This window comes from Ranitomeya variabilis, chromosome 6 (genome assembly GCF_051348905.1).
Source record: "Ranitomeya variabilis isolate aRanVar5 chromosome 6, aRanVar5.hap1, whole genome shotgun sequence".
Lineage (NCBI taxonomy): Eukaryota > Metazoa > Chordata > Amphibia > Anura > Dendrobatidae > Ranitomeya > Ranitomeya variabilis.
Genome location: NC_135237.1, coordinates 143,475,998 through 143,495,313, shown reverse-complemented (window position 1 = coordinate 143,495,313; position 19,316 = coordinate 143,475,998). Strand labels below are relative to the sequence as shown.

The 19,316-nt window shown below is 40.0% G+C and overlaps 1 protein-coding gene across 2 annotated transcripts in view; it reads right to left on the bottom strand.

The window, feature by feature from the left end:
• Positions 1-19,316, bottom strand: part of ULK4 (unc-51 like kinase 4) — a 1,043,381-nt gene that overhangs the window by 78,701 nt on the left and 945,364 nt on the right. For both annotated transcript variants that reach the window (XM_077269069.1, XM_077269068.1), the window contains exon 36: positions 14,420-14,508. In XM_077269069.1, the coding sequence (XP_077125184.1) occupies positions 14,420-14,508 (89 nt within the window). The remainder of the gene's footprint in view (positions 1-14,419; positions 14,509-19,316) is intronic.

The window sequence follows — 19,316 nt, the reverse complement described above, 5'->3', positions numbered from 1 at the left end:
AGGAAAAATGGCAGAGGATCCCCAAATCCAGGTGTGAAAAGCTTGTTGCATCATTCCCAAGACTCATGGCTAAACTAGCTCAAAAGGATGCGTCTACACAATACTGAGCAAAGGGTCAGAATACTTATGAACATGTGATATTTCAGGTTTTTGTTTAATAAATTTGCAAAAATTACTACATTTCTGGTTTTTGTTCAGTCAAGATGGGGTGCAGAGTGTACATTAATGAGAAAAAAATGAACTTTTTTGAATTTAACAAATGGCTGCAATGAAACAAAAAGTGAAAAATTTAAAGGGGTATGAATACTTCTCGTACCCACTGTATATGTGAGGGTCGCCATGTATCCCCCAGGGCGTGCATAGAAGCGTATTAAGGCCGCTGGAGTGCATTGCAGTCACAGATATAGCTGTGGTTTACATGCAGAATAAAAGTGTGGTCTTGGACAAGCTATTTGCCCAAGGCAGATTTAAGAAAACCCAGCATGGGCTTTACTTTTCGAGCGAACTATAATATGGTAGTGGTGCGGTTCACTCCCTCCAGGCTGGGTCTTACAAGTGGCCCATGGCCACAGATTCAATTTAAAAACCCTGCAGCAAAGAGTTGGGTGTGTCAGTCTTGGTTTGCAAACTGCAGCAAATGGCTCTGCAAGGTTCAGCCTGTGTGAAGTAACACGGAGCCAAGCGAAGCCAAAAGGCCTGGCACCCCTCAGCGTGACATGGTGGTGCAGTCGCCCACGGCAACTGGTCTCGGATACGGACTGTTTAGATGCTCCAGCTGCGATCTGGAGGATACTGTGTGCTGTTCATTTTGTGAGTTCTTTTGGACATTAAATACACATTTGCTTTGAACTTTACTGGGTCGCTGCCACATTACTTCACCGCCACACTACATTACATGAGCATGGAAAGGAGTGAATATTCATTTCTCTTTAATAGCAAGCACAGTGTTATACGCAGCAGCGGGCTTCTTAAATCTGCCCGGCTTTCGAGTGTGCCAGCTACTTAAGGCAATGAATACTCACTGCATTTCACATCCATAGGCGTGGAATGCAATGATTATTCCTTTCCTTTAGTAGCGGCACACATGAAAGCCCGGCAGCTGCAGGAACCTGGTGGCTGCGGATGACATTGTGCTCGCTAAAGAGCAATGAACACTCACTGCGCTCCACGCACACAGTCCCCGCATGGAGAACAGTGAGTATTCCAGTAGCTGTTGTTGGCGGTTTGTAAGCAGCGTATGACATTACTGCCATGCGCTGCTTACACAAGCATACAGCAGCTGCTGGCACCGGAGCAGGACACTGCGAGGGTGCGCAAGGAAGGTAAGAATGTTTTTCTTTTTTTTCTGCTGGGGGCCATACATACTAGGATGGGGAAGGGTGCCAATCATACCAGGATAATGATGTTGCCATGTATACCAGGATGGAGATGGGGGCCCTGCATACCACGATAGGGATTGGGGTCAATCATACCAGGATAAGGATGGGGCCATGTATACCAGGATAAGGATGGTGCCAATCATACCAGGATAAGGATGGTGCCATGCATACCAGGATAAGGATGAGGCCATGCATACAAGGATAAGGATGGGGCCAATCATACCAGGATAAGGATGGGGCTATGCATACTAGCATAAGGATGGGGCCATGCATGCCAGGATAAGGATGGGGCTATGCATACTAGGATAAGGATGGTGCCATGCATACCAGGATAAGGATGAGGCCATGCATACAAGGATAAGGATGGGGCCAATCATACCAGGATAAGGATGGGGCTATGCATACTAGCATAAGGATGGGGCCATGCATGCCAGGATAAGGATGGGGCTATGCATACTAGGATAAGGATGAGGTCGTGCATACCAGGATAAGGATGAGGTCATGCACACCAGGATAAGGATGGGGCCATGCATACCAGGATGGGGGATATTAAGTATAGAATTTACCAAATTTTTTGCTTCAATGTTTTTTTTCTAATTTCCTCCTCTAAAACCGAGGTGTGTCTTATAGTCCGAAAAATAAGGTAATAAAAATGCCTTAAAACATTCTCTCTCTCATTAATCTGGCATTTGTCAAATATTAATAATTATGGTATACCTAATTGACCTAAAATGGGAAAGGTTTATTCTGATTTCACATCAGATATTGAGAAAAACATGTATGTGTCTTTTTATATAATGTAATGTGAACTTCTAGTTTCAACTGTATATACATACATACACTATAGTATATGGAGTAATATGGATATACAGTATACATACAATGGGGAACATAAGTATTTGATACACTGCCGATTTTGCAAGTTTTCCCACCTACAAAGAATGGAGAGGCCACTTAATTTTTTTTTTCTCATTTAGCGTTCTACATACTTTTATTACCCTACATCCACATCCCAATATATCCTGGTAAGCACACAGCTATTTTTATCTCTCTCACTATGAATATTACCATTTGTGGCCACTACCATTGTAGGTCATGTATCATTTTATTTACTTTCATTTTTATTTTTCTTCATTTTTCTTTTTTCATTATTATTCTCTTTTTTGTTTAAAAAAAAAAAACAAAACAAAAACAGCCTCTTCAAAAAATGTACAAAAAAAATGCATATTTTATTTTTTGGAATATCTCTTATTATTGTACCTCCATGCCTCCTGGTGCTATATCTATAAAATGATATATACTGAACCATATTGTCCTATCTCGCCTCTGCTTCTATCACCGTGACATTTACGTATGATCTGTATACTTCTTGCATGTATTAACCTATCATGTATTGCTTCTTCTGTGATTTGCTTCTTCACTTGTTTTTGGCCGATTAGGTTTAATTATGTTTGTATACTGTTTTTTCTTTGTTTTATCCCATTCTGACAAAGGCCTGATGGTAAGACCAAAACATCACACAAGATATTGGGATCGCTTAATTTGAATAAACTGATTGCAAAAAATTTTTTTTAGAGTATCAGATTTTTTTATATTCTCAGGCCGGCGTCACACTGGCGAGTTTTACGGACGTATGAGCGCAGAAAATACACCCGTAAAATACGCATAACACACGGCCCAATGATTCTCTATGGCCCAGCTCCTATCAGCCGTATTTTACGGATCCGTATTATACAGTCTTCTACGGCCGTACAAAATCGCAGCATGCTGCGTTTGTCACCGTATTGCGCAAAAAAATCGCCAATGAAAGTCTATGGGGGCGAGAAAAATACGGATTACACAAGGACCAGCAGTGTGACTTGCGAGAAATACGCAGCAATGTTCTATAGAAAAGCCGGTAATTCAATTGCTGGCTTTTCATTTCTCCTTCACAAACCCGACATGGTATGAGACATGGTTTACATACAGTAAACCATCTCATATCCCTTTTTTTTTTGCATATTCCACACTACTAATGTTAGTAGTGTGTATGTGCAAAATTTGGGCACTGTAGCTTGTAAAATAAAGGGTTAAATCGCGGAAAAAATTGGCGTGGGCTCCCGCGCAATTTTCTCCGCCAGAGTGGTAAAGCCAGTGACTGAGGGCAGATATTAATAGCCTAGAGAGGGTCCATGGTTATTGGCCCCCCCCTGGCTAAAAACATCTGCCCCCAGCCACCCCAGAAAAGGCACATCTGGAAGATGCCTCTCTCTTCCCATTCCCGTGTAGCGGTGGGATATGGGGTAATGAAGGGTTAATGTCACCTTGCTATTGTAAGGTGACATTAAGCCAGATTAATAATGTAGAGGCGTCAATTATGACACCTATCCATTATTAATCCAATAGTACGAAATGGTTAATAAAACACACACACATTATTTACAAGTATTTTAATGAAATAAAGACACAGGTTGTTGTAATATTTTATTATACTGGTAATCCACCTGATGACCCTCGTTCTGTAACAAAGGAAAAATAAAAAAACAACAATATCTCATACCTTCCGATGCTCAGGTCAAGTCCCACGAAGTAAATCCATCTGAAGGGGTTAAATCATTTTACAGCCAGGAGCTGTGCTAAAGCAGTGCTCGTGGCTGTAAAACCCCGGGGAATGAATGGATTGCAGGGGAATGACCTGTAGTTACCTTGAGTTGCGGTGAGGCGCCCTCTGCTGGATGTCCTTATATGAACTCGAGTGTGGGAACTTTTACCAGGCTCCAGTTCATGAGGACATCCAGCAGAGGGCGCCTCACCGCAACTCAAGGCAACTACAGGTCATTCCCCTGCAATCCATTCATTCCCGGGGTTTTACAGCCACGAGCACTGCTTTAGCACAGCTCCTGGCTGTAAAATGATTTAACCCCTTCAGATGGATTTACTTCGTGGGACTTGACCTGAGCGTCGAAAGGTATGAGATATTGTTGAGTTTTTATTTTTCCTTTGTTACAGGACGAGGGTCATCAGGTGGATTACCAGTATAATTTTCTGGGGTGGCTGGGGGCAGATGTTTGTAGCCAGGGGGGCCAATAACCATGGGCCCTCTCTAGGCTATTAATATCTGCCCTCAGTCACTGGCTTTACCACTCTGGCGGAGAAAATTGCGCGGGAGCCCACGCCAATTTTTTCCACCATTTAACCCTTTATTTTACAAGCTAGAGTGCCCACATTTTGCACATACACACTACTAACATTAGGAGTGTGGAATAAGCAAAAAAAAAAAAAAAAGGGATATGAGATGGTTTACTGTATGTAAACCATGTCTCATATCATGTCGGGTTTGGGAAGGAGAAATGAAAAGCCGGCAATTGAATTACCGGCTTTTCACATATCTCGCGCTGAATTAAATATAAATACAGAATATATATATATATATATATATATATATATATATATATATATATATATATATGTGTCTCAATGACATATACAGTTAGGTCCATATATATTTGGACAGAGACAACATTTTTCTAATTTTTGTTATAGACATTACCACAATGAATTTTAAACAAAACAATTCAGATGCAGTTGAAGTTCAGACTTTCAGCTTTCATTTGAGGGTATCCACATTAAAATTGGATGAAGGGTTTAGGGGTTTCAGCTCCTTAACATGTGCCACCCTGTTTTTAAAGGGACCAAAAGTAATTGGACAATTGACTCCAAGGCTATTTCATGGACAGATGTGGGCAATCCCTTCGTTATGTCATTCTCAATTAAGCAGATAAAAGGCCTGTAGTTGATTTGAGGTGTGGTGCTTGCATTTGGAAGGTTTTGTTGTGAAGTAAACATGCGGTCAAAGGAGCTCTCCATGCAGGTGAAACAAGCCATCCTTAAGCTGCGAAAACAGAAAAAACCCATCCAAGAAATTGCTACAATATTAGAAGTGGCATAATCTACAGTTTGGTATATCCTGACAAAGAAAGAAAGCACTAATTAACTCATCAATGCAAAAAGACCTGGGCGCCCACGGAAGACAACAGTGGTGGATGATTGCAGAATAATCTCCATGGTGAAGAGAAACCCCTTCACAACAGCCAACCAAGTGAACAACACTCTCCAGGAGGTAGGCGTATCAATATCCAAGCCTGCCATAAAGAGAAGACTGCATGAAAGTAAATAAAGAGGGTTAACTGCACGGTGCAAGCCACTCATAAGCATCAAGAATAAAAAGGCTAGACTGGACTTTGCTAAAAAACAGCTAAAAAAGCCAGCACAGTTCTGGAAGAACATTCTTTGGACAGATGAAACCAAGATCAACCTCTACCAGAATGATGGAAAGAGAAAAGTATATACGCAAAGGCGTGGTACAGCTCATGATCCAAAGCATACCACATCATCTGTAAAACACGGCGGAGGCAGTATGATGGCTTGGGCATGCATGGCTGCCAGTGGCACTGGGTCACTAGTGTTTATTGATGATGTGACACAGGACAGAAGCAGCCGAATGAATTCTGTGGTATTCAGAGCCACACTGTGTGCTCAGATCCAGCCAAATGCAGCCAAACTAATTGGTCGTCGTTTCATACTACAGATGGACAATGACCCAAAACATGAAGCCAAAGCAACCCAGGAGTTTATTAAAGCAAAGAAGTGGAATATTCTTGAATGGCCAAGTCAGTCACCTGATCTCAACCCAATTGAGCATGGATTTCACTTGTTAAAGACTAAACTTCAGACAGAAAGGCCCACAAACAAACAGCAACTGAAAACCACTGCATTGAAGGCCTAGCAGAGCAACAAAAAGGAGGAACACAGCGTCTGGTGATCTCCATGAGTTCAAGACTTCAGGCAGTCATTGCCAACAAAGGGTTTTCAACCAAGTACTAAAAATGAACATTTTATTTAAAATTATTGAATCTGTCCAATTACTTTTGGTCCCTTTAAAAAGAGGGTGGCACATGTTAAGGAGCTGAAACTCCTAAACCCTTCATCCATTTTTAATGTGGATACCCTCAAATGAAAGCTGAAAGTCTGAACTTCAACTGCATCTGAATTGTTTTGTTTAAAATTCATTGTGGTAAAGTCTATAACCAAAATTAGAAAAATGTTGTCTCTGTCCAAATATATATGGACCTAACTGTATATATATATATATATATATATATATATATATATATATATATATATATATATATACATACTGTATATATGTTTTAACGAACATTTGAGCACATAAATCCATTAGATGTCGGTTTTGCAAGCCTGCGAGAAAATATCGCAGTACGGATGCCATATGGATTACATATGGAGGATGCCATGCGCAAAATACGCTGACACACCCTGCCTACGGATGACATACGGATCACTATTTTTGGAACATTTCTGCATATTACGGCCATAAAATACGGACCGTATTTTCATACGCTGAGTGTGACGCAGGCCTTACACTTCAACTGTGAGACAGAATCTTAAAAAAAATCCAGAAAATCACATTGTTTTATTTTTACATAATTAATTTGAATTTTAATGCATCAAATAAGTATTTGATACAATAGAAAAACAGAACTTAATATTTGGTACTGAAACCTTTGTTTGCAATTAAAGAGGTCAGACCTTTCCTGTAGTCCCTGACCAAGTTTGCACATACTGCAGCAGGGAATATGGACCACTCCTCCATACATATCTTTTCTAGATCTTTTACATTTCGGGGCTGTCTCTGGGCAATACTAAGTTTCAGCTCCCTGCAAAGATTTTCTATTGGGTTCAGGTCTGAAGACTGGCTAGGCCACTCCTTGAAATGCTTCTTATGGAGCCACTTATCAGTTGCCCTGGCTGTGTGTTTTGGGTCATTGTTTTGCTGGAATACCTAGCCATGACCTATCTTCAATGCTCTTACTGAGGGAGAGAAGTTGTTGGCCAAAATCTCGAGATATATGACCCCATCCATCTGCCCTTCAATATGGTGCAGCCGTCCTGTCCTCTTTGCAGAACAGTACCCCCAAAGTATGATGTTTCCCCATCATGCTTCATGGTTGGTATAGTGTTCTTGGGGTTGTACTATGGAGTAGTATGGATATATACATACATACATACATACATACACTACCATTCAAAAGTTTAGGGTCACTTAGAAATTTCCTTCTTTTTGCAAGAAAAGCACAGTTTTTTCCAATGAAGCTAACATTTAATGATTCAGAAATACACTCTATACATTGTTAATGTGGTAAATGACTATTCTAGCTGCAAACATCTGGTTTGTAATGCAATATCTTCAGGTGTATAGAGGCCCATTTCTAACAACCATCACTCCAGTGTTCTGATGGTACTTTGTGTTTGCTAACTGTGTAAGAAGGCTAATGGATGGTTAGAATACCATTGAAAACCCTTGTGCAAGTATGTTAGCACAGCTGAAAACAGTTTGGCTGATTAGAGAACTTATAAACCTGACCTTCCTTTGAGCTAGTTGAGAATCTGGAGCATTACATTTGTTGGTTCCATTAAACTCTCGAAATGGCCCGAAAAAAAGAACTTTCACATGAAACTCGACAGTCCAATCTTGTTCTTAGAAATGAAGGCTATTCCATGCAAGAAATTGCCAAGAAACTGAAGATTTCCTACAACGATGTGTACTACTTTCTTTCAGATGAGAGCACAAACAGGCTCTAACCAGAGTATAAAGAGAAGTTGGAGGCCTCGCTGCAAAACTAAGCAACAAGACAAGTACATTAGAGTCTGAAGTTTGATAAATCGACTCTTCACAGGTCCTCAACTGGCAGCTTTATTAAATAGTACAAGCAAAACACCAGTGTCAACGTCTATAGTGAAGAGGCGACTCCGGGATGCTGACCAGGGCAGAGTGGCAAAGAAAAAGCCATATCTGAGACTGGCTAATAAAAGGAAAAGATTAATATGGGCAAAAGAACACAGGCATTGGAGAGAGGAAGATTGGAAAAAAGTGTTATGGACAGATGAATCCAAGTTTGAGGTGTTTGGATCACACAGGACATTTGTGAGACACAGAGCAACTGAAAAGATGCTGGAAGAGTGCCTTACTTCATCTGTCAAGCATGGTGGAGGTAATGTGATGGTCTGGGGTTGCTTTGGTGCTGGTAAAGTGGGAGATTTGTACAAGGTAAAAGGGATTTTGAATAAGGAAGGCTATCACTCCATTTTGCAATGCCATGTCATACCCTCTGGACAGCGCTTGATTGGAGCCAATTTCATCCTACAACAGGACAATGACCCAAAGCACACCTCCAAATTATGCAAGAACTATTTAGGGAAAAAGCAGGCAGCTGGTATTCTTTCTGTAATGGAGTGGCCAGCGCAGTCACCAGATCTCAACCCCATTGAGCTGTTGTGGGAGCAGCTTGACCGTATGATCTGCAAAAAGTGCCCATCAAGCCAAACCAACTTGTGGGAGGGGCTTCTGGAAGTATGGGGTGAAATTTCTCCAGATTACCTCAGCAAATTAACTGCTAGAATGCCAAAGGTCTGCAATGCTGGAATTGCTGCAAAGGGAGCATTCTTTGACAAAAGCAAAGTTAGAAGGAGAAAATTATTATTTCAAATAAAAATCTTTTTTTTGAACCTTGTCAATGTCTGGACTAGATTTTCAACTCATTTGGCAACTTATTTTATTAATAAAAGTATGAGTTTTCATGGAAAACACAAAATTGTCTGGGTGACCCTAAACTTTTGAATGGTAGTGTACATATATACACACACTGTAGTATACGGATTAATATGGAGCCAGACTTGCAGTGTGAGCAATGTCAGTTTAGAATGATATCCACTCTCCTTTTAAAATACTGCTAAGAGGAGTATTATTTCCCTGTTGCAGTGTGACCTCTGTCTATAATTATGTTTTAGGAGGTCTTTTGATGAAATTGCACACTACTGTCATTGATATTGTTACATATAACTTTACAATTCGGGAGGGTATCTTTATGTTTAAAGTCATATGAGTCAAAAGAATAAGATTCCTCCCTCAAACTACATTTTTAGATTACTGATGTAGTTTCCCCCCCAAAAAATAACAACTATACTGTATATATTTTTGAGCCGCTGGATGGACTGTACAGCTATAACAGGCGATACATACTATTGGACTGCGGACTCACGGCATTTAGCAGAAGCCAGTGCAAGTTGATGACTGGAGCATTGAACAGCAAATCGAGGCATGCAACATACAATAATATGTGATTATATTTTTTAAATAAGATACAAAATCTTTGCCTCTCACCACTGTTGAATTGTAAAGCGCTGCGGTATACGTTGGCGCTATATAAAGATTATTATTATTAATAAACTTAATGTTTAGTGGTAAAAAAATCTTCAATAATAAACACATCACACATTTTATATCTACGCACCGCACCTTTGCTATATATGTATTGACGCCATTGAACTTGGTGACATGTAGAAAAAAATAAAACTAAAAATTGAACTTATTGGCATTGTAAAATATCTGGATAAATTCTATACAGAATCCTGCATGTGGGCTGGCAGTGAACAAAAGGCCACTCACTATGTGAGTCAAAGAGAAGAGAAACTAAAAAAGTTGTGTAATTCTGCAGCCGCCCACACCACAGTATACATCAAAGCTAAGCGGGCCCGGCGGGGGAAGGGGGAGCCCAGCCATACAAGCACAGGGTGGAGAGAGGAGGAGGGGAGGCAATATGAGAAGCTTGTAGTGTGGATTGGAGGCCGATACACAAATGAAGAGAGAAGACAAAGATTGTTTGAACTTGTAATAAGAGTTGTGAGGACTTCTGGCTGTTGTACCATATGTCAGGCGCAGGCCACACTGGATGGATTATATTCAGCAATGGCTGGGAGATCTGACCATAGGACTCCATATTGATCTGTACGTGAGGTTAGGCTGGCCTTGTGATGCAGCTGCTGTATTTGCAGCATCAGTCAGTTGTGAAGTGTTACGGGAATGTTAGAAATTCCTGCTCAGTAAATGCTTTTTCCTGTGCAGTTAAATCAGCATTTTCCACTAGTAAACTTCTGAACCAGGCCACACTCGCACTACCCGTACACATTAAATATAAAATTCACACCACGTTTTTTCTATGGCAAAAAACCCTGTCGTGTTCAGCGCCATTTATCCATGTAGGAACCTGCATCAATATTTGACATGTCCCTTTTTAAAAACTGCCGGTAAAATCCGCAGCTGTAAGAGCTGTAGTGCCGATCTCTCATTGAAAACAATGGGAGGTGAGACGTAAAAGAAACCCCGAACGTTCCATAAGAAAGAGCTGTCACCAGGTCTAAAGTGGCACATTTTTATGTTGTTTTATTCTCGCTGCTCCCCTGTGTATTCTGTCTGCTTTTTTCCATTCTATAAACCCACCACACGGTTACAGACATAAGGGCTTAATTATTTGGAGCTAATTTTTATGGTCTTTTCCAAGGGGGCATTTGTGTCTTTAGGGATATTCTGCATTATTACCCTGTGAGCAAAGTCCCCTTGTAAAGACCATAACTATTAGACAAACAAAATATGGAATACTTGGGGGAGCAGCAGGAATAAAATAAAGGCAACATCTGCCCACTTTAGAGCTTGAACATTTGTTTGGCCAACAGCTTTTTGCTTTCGGGAAGCTGTCCGTGAAGGGATGAATACCCCCACTGCCCAGTGAGAGATTTGGGAGAACAGTAGAATATAAGGGTTGTTGTCCAGCTGTTCCTGGTTCTTGTCATATTCCTGTTCCACATAGATGTTATGTTCAGACTAGTACAAATAGTAATAGAATTATAGATCCATTTTCTGCAGCCTGCTTATGCATGCACCTCATATACATCCTCACTTCTCTGTTAAGATGTGTTTTACATATATGAAATATGGACCTGTCCTTACTAGAAATCTGCAGACTGTCAAAGATTGACGGATGCCTCTATTTCCATACAATATAAATCTGAATTATTTCTTATCATTGGTAAGTAACATGAATAGCAAGAAAACCCTGGCTTGTCCACTACTAAAATCACAAAATAAGCAGTAATCACTCACTGCAGGTGCAGCACATAATCTTTACCGCTGCCACTGGTCTTTGTTGAATGGCTGCAGTGGTGACATCACAATTAAAGCGCATGTGACCACCTGCAGCCAATCAGTGGGCTCAGTGGTATTACCTGTAGTCATGACGACACCCAGGTAGCATGTCATCAATGACCAAGGGCAATCCTGAAGAGGCAGCACTGGAGCTGTAGCTGGTAAATCCTGCCCATTATTTCATTTTTACACTGGACAAGACAGGAATCTAATAATAATTAAAGTGTCCGTCCAGTACTTGGAAAACTCTTACTGAAATATTGCTTTCCACCTTTTAAAAAAAGAAATAAACAACAAGTTCTCACCTTTCTCACTGACATCGTTCAGCAATGTACGCGCCAGGTCTCCAGTACTCATGTGACATTGTTATGCCATGTGAGCGAAGCAGCCAATCAGTGGCCACTAATGGGTTGCAATGCTCACAGCCCCCCTGGACATAATAGTTTTTTAAAGATACAGGTGGTTCTCACAAAATTAGAATATAATCAAAAAGTTAATTTATTTCTGTTCTTCAATACAAAAAGTGAAACGCATATATTATATAGTCATTACAAACAGAGTGATCTATTTCAAGTGTTTATTTCTGTTAATGTTGATGATTATGGCTTACAGTCAATGAAAACCCAAAAGTCATTATCTCAGTAAATTAGAATAATTAATAAAAAACACACCTGTAAAGTCTTCCTAAGTGTTTAAAAAGGTCCCTTAATTTGTTTCAGTAGGCTCCACAATCATGGGGAAGACTGCTGACTTGACAGATGTCCCGAAGGCAGGCGTTGATACACTCCACAAGGAGGGTAAGCCAGAAAAGGTAATTGCTAAAGAAGCTGGCTGTTCACAGAGTGCTGTATCCAAGCATATTAATGGAAAGAAGTGTGGAAGGAAAAAGTGTGTTAGAAAAAGATTCACAAGGAGTGGACTGCTGCTGGATTCATTGCTTCAAGAGCCACCCCACACAGATGTATCCAGGACATGAGCTACAAGTGTCCATTCCTTGTGTCAAGCCACTCATGGCCAATAGACAACGCCAGAAGTGTCTTACCTGAGCCAAGCAGAAAAAGAACTGGACTGTTGCTCCACGGTCCAAGGTGTTGTTTTCAGATGAAAGTAAATTTTGCATTTCATTTGAAAATCAAGGTCCCAGAGTCTGGAGGAAGAGTGGAGAGGCCACAATCTAAGCTGTTTGAGGTCTAGTGTGATGTTTTCACAATCAGTGATGGTTTGGGGAGCCATGACATTTGCTGGTGTAGGTCCACTATGTTTTATCAAGACCAAGGTCAGCGAAGCCGTCTAATAGGAAATTTTACAGCCCTTCATGCTTCCCTCTGCCGACAAGCTTTTTGGAGATGAAAATTTCATTCTACAGCAGGACTTGACACCTGTCCAAACTGCTAAAAGTACCAATATCTGGTTTAAAAACAATAGTATCACTGAGCATGAATGGCCAACAAACTCGCCTGACCTTAACCCCATAATCTATGGGGTATTGTCAAGAGGAAGATGAGACACCAGACCCAATAATGCAGATGAGCTGAAGGCTGCTATCAAAGCAACCTAGGCTTCCATAACACCTCAGCAGTGCCACAGGCTGATCACCTCCATATCACACTGCATTGATGCAGTTATTGATCCAAAAGGAGCCCCAACCAAGTACTGAGTGCATTTATTGAACATACATTTCAGTAGGCCAACATTTCGGATTTTAAAATCATTTTTCAAGCTGTGTTATAAAGTATTCTAATTTACTGAAATAATGACTTTTGGGGTTTAATTGGCTGTAAGCCATAATCATCAACATTAGCAGAAAAAAACACTTCAAATAGATCACTCAGTTTGTAATGACTATATGAGTTTCACTTTTTGTTGAAGAAGTGAAATAAATTAACTTTTTGATGATATTCTAATTTTGTGGGAAGCACCTGTAAGTGCAAGTGCTGCAGCCAATTAGTTGCCGCTCATAGGCTGCAGTGCTTGTGTGACACTGTTATGTGGAGGCCCACACCGACATCAATGGAATGGCGGCAGAGTGAACTAGGTGAGTACATTTTCTTTTAAACAGTCAAATAAAGCATTTAAAGGGAACTAGTCATTTGAAAAAATACTATTTACCTGCAGATATGTGGTTAATCTGCAGGTTGATAGCATCCAGGACCAGCTCGGTGTCAGCATTTAGAGCCCAGCTGCCGGGAGATGAACTTTATTCTTCTGGGCAGCGTTCGGCTTCTAGTCATAGGGGTGGCGCCGGCACAGTTTCAGTCACCGCTCAGTGTATAGACAGCGGTGGCTGTTACTGCCCTCCTGTCACTGACTGCAAGCAAGCTCAGCATTAGATTCGGCAGTCAGTCAGTGCTGAGGCCACTCTCTATACACAGAGCGGTGACCGAAACCGCGCCGGACCTACCCCTATAATAAAGCTAATTTATTCCCGGCAGCAGGGCCCTAAGTGTGGGCACCAGGCAGGTTCAGAATGCTATTAACCTGCAGATTAACCCCATATCTGCAGGTTAATAGTGTTTTTTTCACATGACAGGTTCCTTTAAGAAAGGGTTTGTCCAGGTAGTGGACTAATCCTTTAATTGTGGAAAAGCCCTTTTAAGTAGGTAACATCAATAGTACAGAATCATAATAAAAAAGGATGTTGTACTGCATAATATGTTAGGGAATTTAAAATAGAAATTTTGTTTCCATCTAGAATTCAAAATACCTAGAAATGGCTGAATGGGATTTGTGACCATGTGATAGAGGAGACTTGTATTTACTGGTGATATTTTGATTTTAGGTTTTATCTGTTGCGTGTCGGTGCTATCCAGCAAATCCCCATAGATATCAATCATAGATGAAAAGTAATCATGTCCTTTCAATCAGAACAAAATAACTTCCTAAATGTTATCTGTGAAGTCTAATACAGGTACAAGGAAACCAATTACAAACATTCTTAATGTGTAAAATAAAGCTGTCTTTTTTAAGGTGTGGAAATTCCTGTTTGCCTCAGGGAACTCACCTGGAATCCTGAGTGAGTCTCTCAAGAGTGTGGATAAGAAGATTCCCGTCATTCTTCATACTGTCTAAATGCTTTTCGTTTGATGTTATCTAGAATACAAAGAAAAAACTATCAATGATTGTCGGAGCAGCCAGAGCATGAGATAGTAAAGAATTGGCTGGATATTAGAGAGGTGAGAACCTGGGTCATACTGGAGTTATACTCACTGCACATAATATCACTTTCACAGAGGAGTTAAGGTATTTATTGATGTAATAAGTATTAATAAGTTTTAATAGTAATAAGTATTTTACAGTTTTTTATGTCTGTTGACAAATAAAATGTATCCTTTTCTGTGCAAATTGGTCTGCGAAACCACAACTAAGGCCAGGTTCACACGAGCATATTTCATGGTCTTATGCAGACTGCAATCCCAGTCTGGCGGAGGGACTCTCGACCCGAACTTAAAGGCTGATGTGTGTCCTTGAGGCTGTATGTTCAGGTCGGGAAGTGAGCAGTCAGTCCAGGCATTACAGTCCATATGTGGACTGTGAGAATATGTTTGTGGAAAGCTATCCTTAAGGTGACAATAATAACCTCTAATTCACGATATATGGTACCTTTCACGATCTGTTGTAGGTAAAACCCATCATTAGGCAAATTCCCCTTAATTGGCACAGATGGAGGGCTAACCTAGGAGATAAGGCAAGGGCGGAGGCCCCGGCATCTTCGCCATCTAAAGAATGCCAAGGAGCAAGGCGCCCCTAGTGTTAGAGACAGGAAAGGAGCCCCTGGTCCCAGGTCACCTGACAGCTGATCTCAGAATGCTAATCCCGTCCACACCACTGATTAGCAGCTTTCTGCTATCTTATATTGATAATAAGCTGCTAATCAGTGATTGGGGTGGAGTTGAACCAGAATGCAGGAGGACACCTTGTCCAGCAGTGACAATCTCCTGCTGATAAAGCACTCATTGCATTGAAACAACAGCACACAGCCACTTAAGTGACACATCGTTGAAATCTGTGTCTCAGCCCCTACTTCATATTGCCATGAGATTTAATAACAAAAACCTGCTGACAAATTCCCTTTAAGACATCTATAAAAATGAATGGTCCAAATGTAACTAATCATGGCCAAATAATTACAACTAAACATTTTTTTAAATTGATAAACATGACATACGTAGAACCTTTCATGCCTTAGACATAGATATTTCTAAGGTGTATGGGCAACTGCAGTTATGTTTATGATAGCAATGATCTCGGCTTTGCTATAGTCTGTCAGATGAAAATACTCTACATGTACGGCATAGGACAATGTTACAGTCAGATCAAGTACTTATGCTACAAATATACAGTTATCCAAGAGGGACAAACTGACCTCTGTCTCTGCAGATGTGAAACAAAAAGCTTCTTAACCCTACCAAAATTAGCAACCTTCTCCTGGATCTTAAGTCGCTGTTAGGGATCATACTCATCCGCGGTTAAATCAGACAAGTACAATCTGATACATTACTATTCTGTAGCATAGAACACTATAAATGGATGTGTAAATGATTGTAGAATAATAACTTAAATGAAAAAAAAACATTATGCATGTCATACGAATACTATGGGAGAAAAAGCACATTGTACTCGCATGACACTCATCCTACTTTTCTAGATCAACATCGGAGTGATTTTATTTCCGCTGATGAGTGTGCGCCCTAATCTGAGTGTCTCGCTCAGGACAGAAATACTTCCAGTAATTAGGGGCAATGACAGTGCTAAAGTGTTTGTTTAGTTGAGCAAATCAAATTATTTCACTGGTTCAGACACCGAATATTTGGGTCCTGGAGGACCAGACAGCATAGAAGTATTTAGAATTCATTAGTTTATTATCTATACCTTTTATATTTGTTGGGCTATCAATTTGATTTTTGCAGCGTTGTATTTTGTGACCAATTTTTATTATTATACTTAAAATTTTCACTTTTATTCAGTTTTTAGACTAATGAAAGTATGATTTTCTCTTTTTGTACATTTATAGTGTTACCATAAAATAGATTTCTTATTTCTGATCCTTATTTGCTACCATTATTTGGAAAATTACATGTTTATTTAGAGTAATTTTGTCAGGGTTATGACAATGAATGCTAAAGGACAATCATTTTTGGCCAGAATATTTTATGCATATTTTTGTATTTGTGTTTTCCTTGCTTTTGTGTTAGTATGGTCTGTTTCTCAAGGGTCAAAAAAATACCTTAAGGGGACCTTGTTGTTATTATATATATATATATATATATATATATATATATATATATATATTGCATCATAGGGTACTTCTCCACATGGCTCAGCAGTCCAAGTTCCAGAAGAAATCAGCCATGTTATAGCGGTCATTAGCAGGACTATACTGGATCTAGTTAGACACAGCAACAGCTTCCTAATGCCAGCAACAGGGTGATTACATGGTGAGTTCATGGAACTGATAGGCACCTGAAATTTCATAGTCTGTTTCTACCTACACCTAATATGCAACAACTTCAAAGGGGTTGTCCGGGACTTTTATATTGATGGCCTATCCTTAAGATAGTCATTAATATCTGATCAGTGGGGGTCCAACACCTATCACCCCTGGATGATCAGCTCTTCCCATTACCAGGAGCCACCAGATGTGCTCAGATAAAATAGGAAGCGGAAGTGCAGTATCTGGCCGAAGCCACTATACAGTTGATCTATGGAGCGCTACAACTGAGCACATCTGTCTGACACATGGGAACAAGTGATCAGTTTGTCACTCCCTCACCGATCAGATATTGACCTATCCAATGAATAGACCATCAATATCAACTATATGGAAAGTGCGCTTTAAATAGTTAGAATTACAAAATTAAGCAACTTTGCAAATAGTCTGAAATATAACTAGTTTACTGTTTTGAGTAGGCAAATAATGTAAAGTAGACCCATATATATATATCCAAGATTACAGATTACAAACCTTGTGTAGAGTCAGATCCTACAGTCATGTGTTACTTCCATCTATTCTTGGGTCTGTAGGTCAGCAAGAAGAGAGGGCCCGTGTATTGGAGTTACACATGACAGCAGGATCTGACTACATCTAGGCATGTTTGGACTCTATAGCCATAAGGATACATGCATCTACATATAAGCTGTATACACAAACATACATCTGGGCTGCACGGTGGCTCATTGGTTAGCACTGGAGCCTTGCAGCGCTGGAGTCCTGGATTCAAATCCAACCAAGGACAACATCTGCAAGGAGTTTGTATGTTATCCCCGTGTTTGCGTGGGTTTCCTCCGGGTTCTCCAGTTTCCTCCCACATTCCAAAGACATACTGATAGGGAATTTAGATTGTGAGCCCCATCGGGGACAGCGATGATAATGTGTGCAAACTGTAAAGAGCTGCGGAATATGTTATATAAAAATAATGATTATTTGTTATTATTATATGTACTATTCATGTAAAATGGACACAGAAAGATTCTCTTAGTTTAGCTTATTTTTTCATTGTATACCATTTCCTTCTTTCAGGCTACTTCTTGAAAAAAAAAAAAAAAACGGGTAATCCCTTTACTGTATATTTATTGATAATAATAGTGTCACGCTGAGCTAGATGTACTCAGTTACAAAGGGCAACACAGAAAATATTAGCTCCCATCTATCCCAATGACCTTCAAGTATGCCACGAGCACAGCGTTGGTGATCACTGCAAAGAAAACGGCAAAGAAAACAATAAAAACAAATTAACAAGTAAGTTATCCATCTATTCTAGAGCGCCGTAAAGATGCCAAGTGAGCCATTCTGGCATTCAGCACTGCAATAATAAATCCACACCGATAGTTTTCGCACACAGTATGCATAATATCTTGGCAATATCTTCAGATGGTATGGGAAATCCATGGGCCATCTAACTAAAGGTTGCACAGGAGAGATATGTGGGAAACACTGACGGAATGAGATTTCTCTTTGCTCTGAGGGACTTGCTGGCCTTTGTTTGGATGGAAATGATGCACTGATGGCTGATTAATGCGGTGTCTGATAGAGGATCATACAGTGAATCATCAGGTTTATTCGGAGGTAAATGCCAAATGGCACATTTTATCTTACTTAATGTCTATTACTGCCACCCGACCTTTAACGAAAGATAGGAGAAGCTTTTTTCAGGTTCCAGTAAAGGTAGACAATTTCACAATATTGATTTTCATCTGTAATAATCATTGTATACTCTGCATATGTGGTATTTTGTACATTTTTAGTTGGCAACCCTTATACAGTATATAGCTGTATCTGACACGCAGTATTAAGGTAAAAAAAGATAAGACGTAGAATTGATTCAAAATGTTGAAGATTTTATACATACATCATGGGCAACATAGCATTAGGTTATCGCCCTCTGGAGGCAAATATTCACAGAGAAGGTCGATGTTCTATCAAAGAGTCAGGTTTAAAAGAAAATAGCGTGTTATATATGCATTGTGATACTTATACTGATCCAGAATACCAACCTGTTTAATATATCAGAGGCTCTTCATACTTGAGTTTTTGAGTTCCATTTCTCTATTTTCTTCTAGGTTACTGTACACATTATTCAAACACACTCTGCTTTTCCTTCCAGGAACAGAGAAATGGAATTCTTGTGGCATACAAATCCATTACATATTGGATGGGAATGGGTGCAGAAACGCCATATCAAATAAGAGATATAAAGTTCCGGGCCTATGTTGCTGAATAAAAAACGGGATTGAGATGGAAATCTTGAAAAAGCCTTTGATTGGGACAAAGAGTTCAAAGTAGGCAACTTTGGATTCCGTTTGTCCTCCATCCCATCAGTCTGTCTTTTCAGACAGGCATTCAACTATCAGGTCTACCACATCCTCACCCCCCTTGATAAACAAGGAGGACAAATACAAGT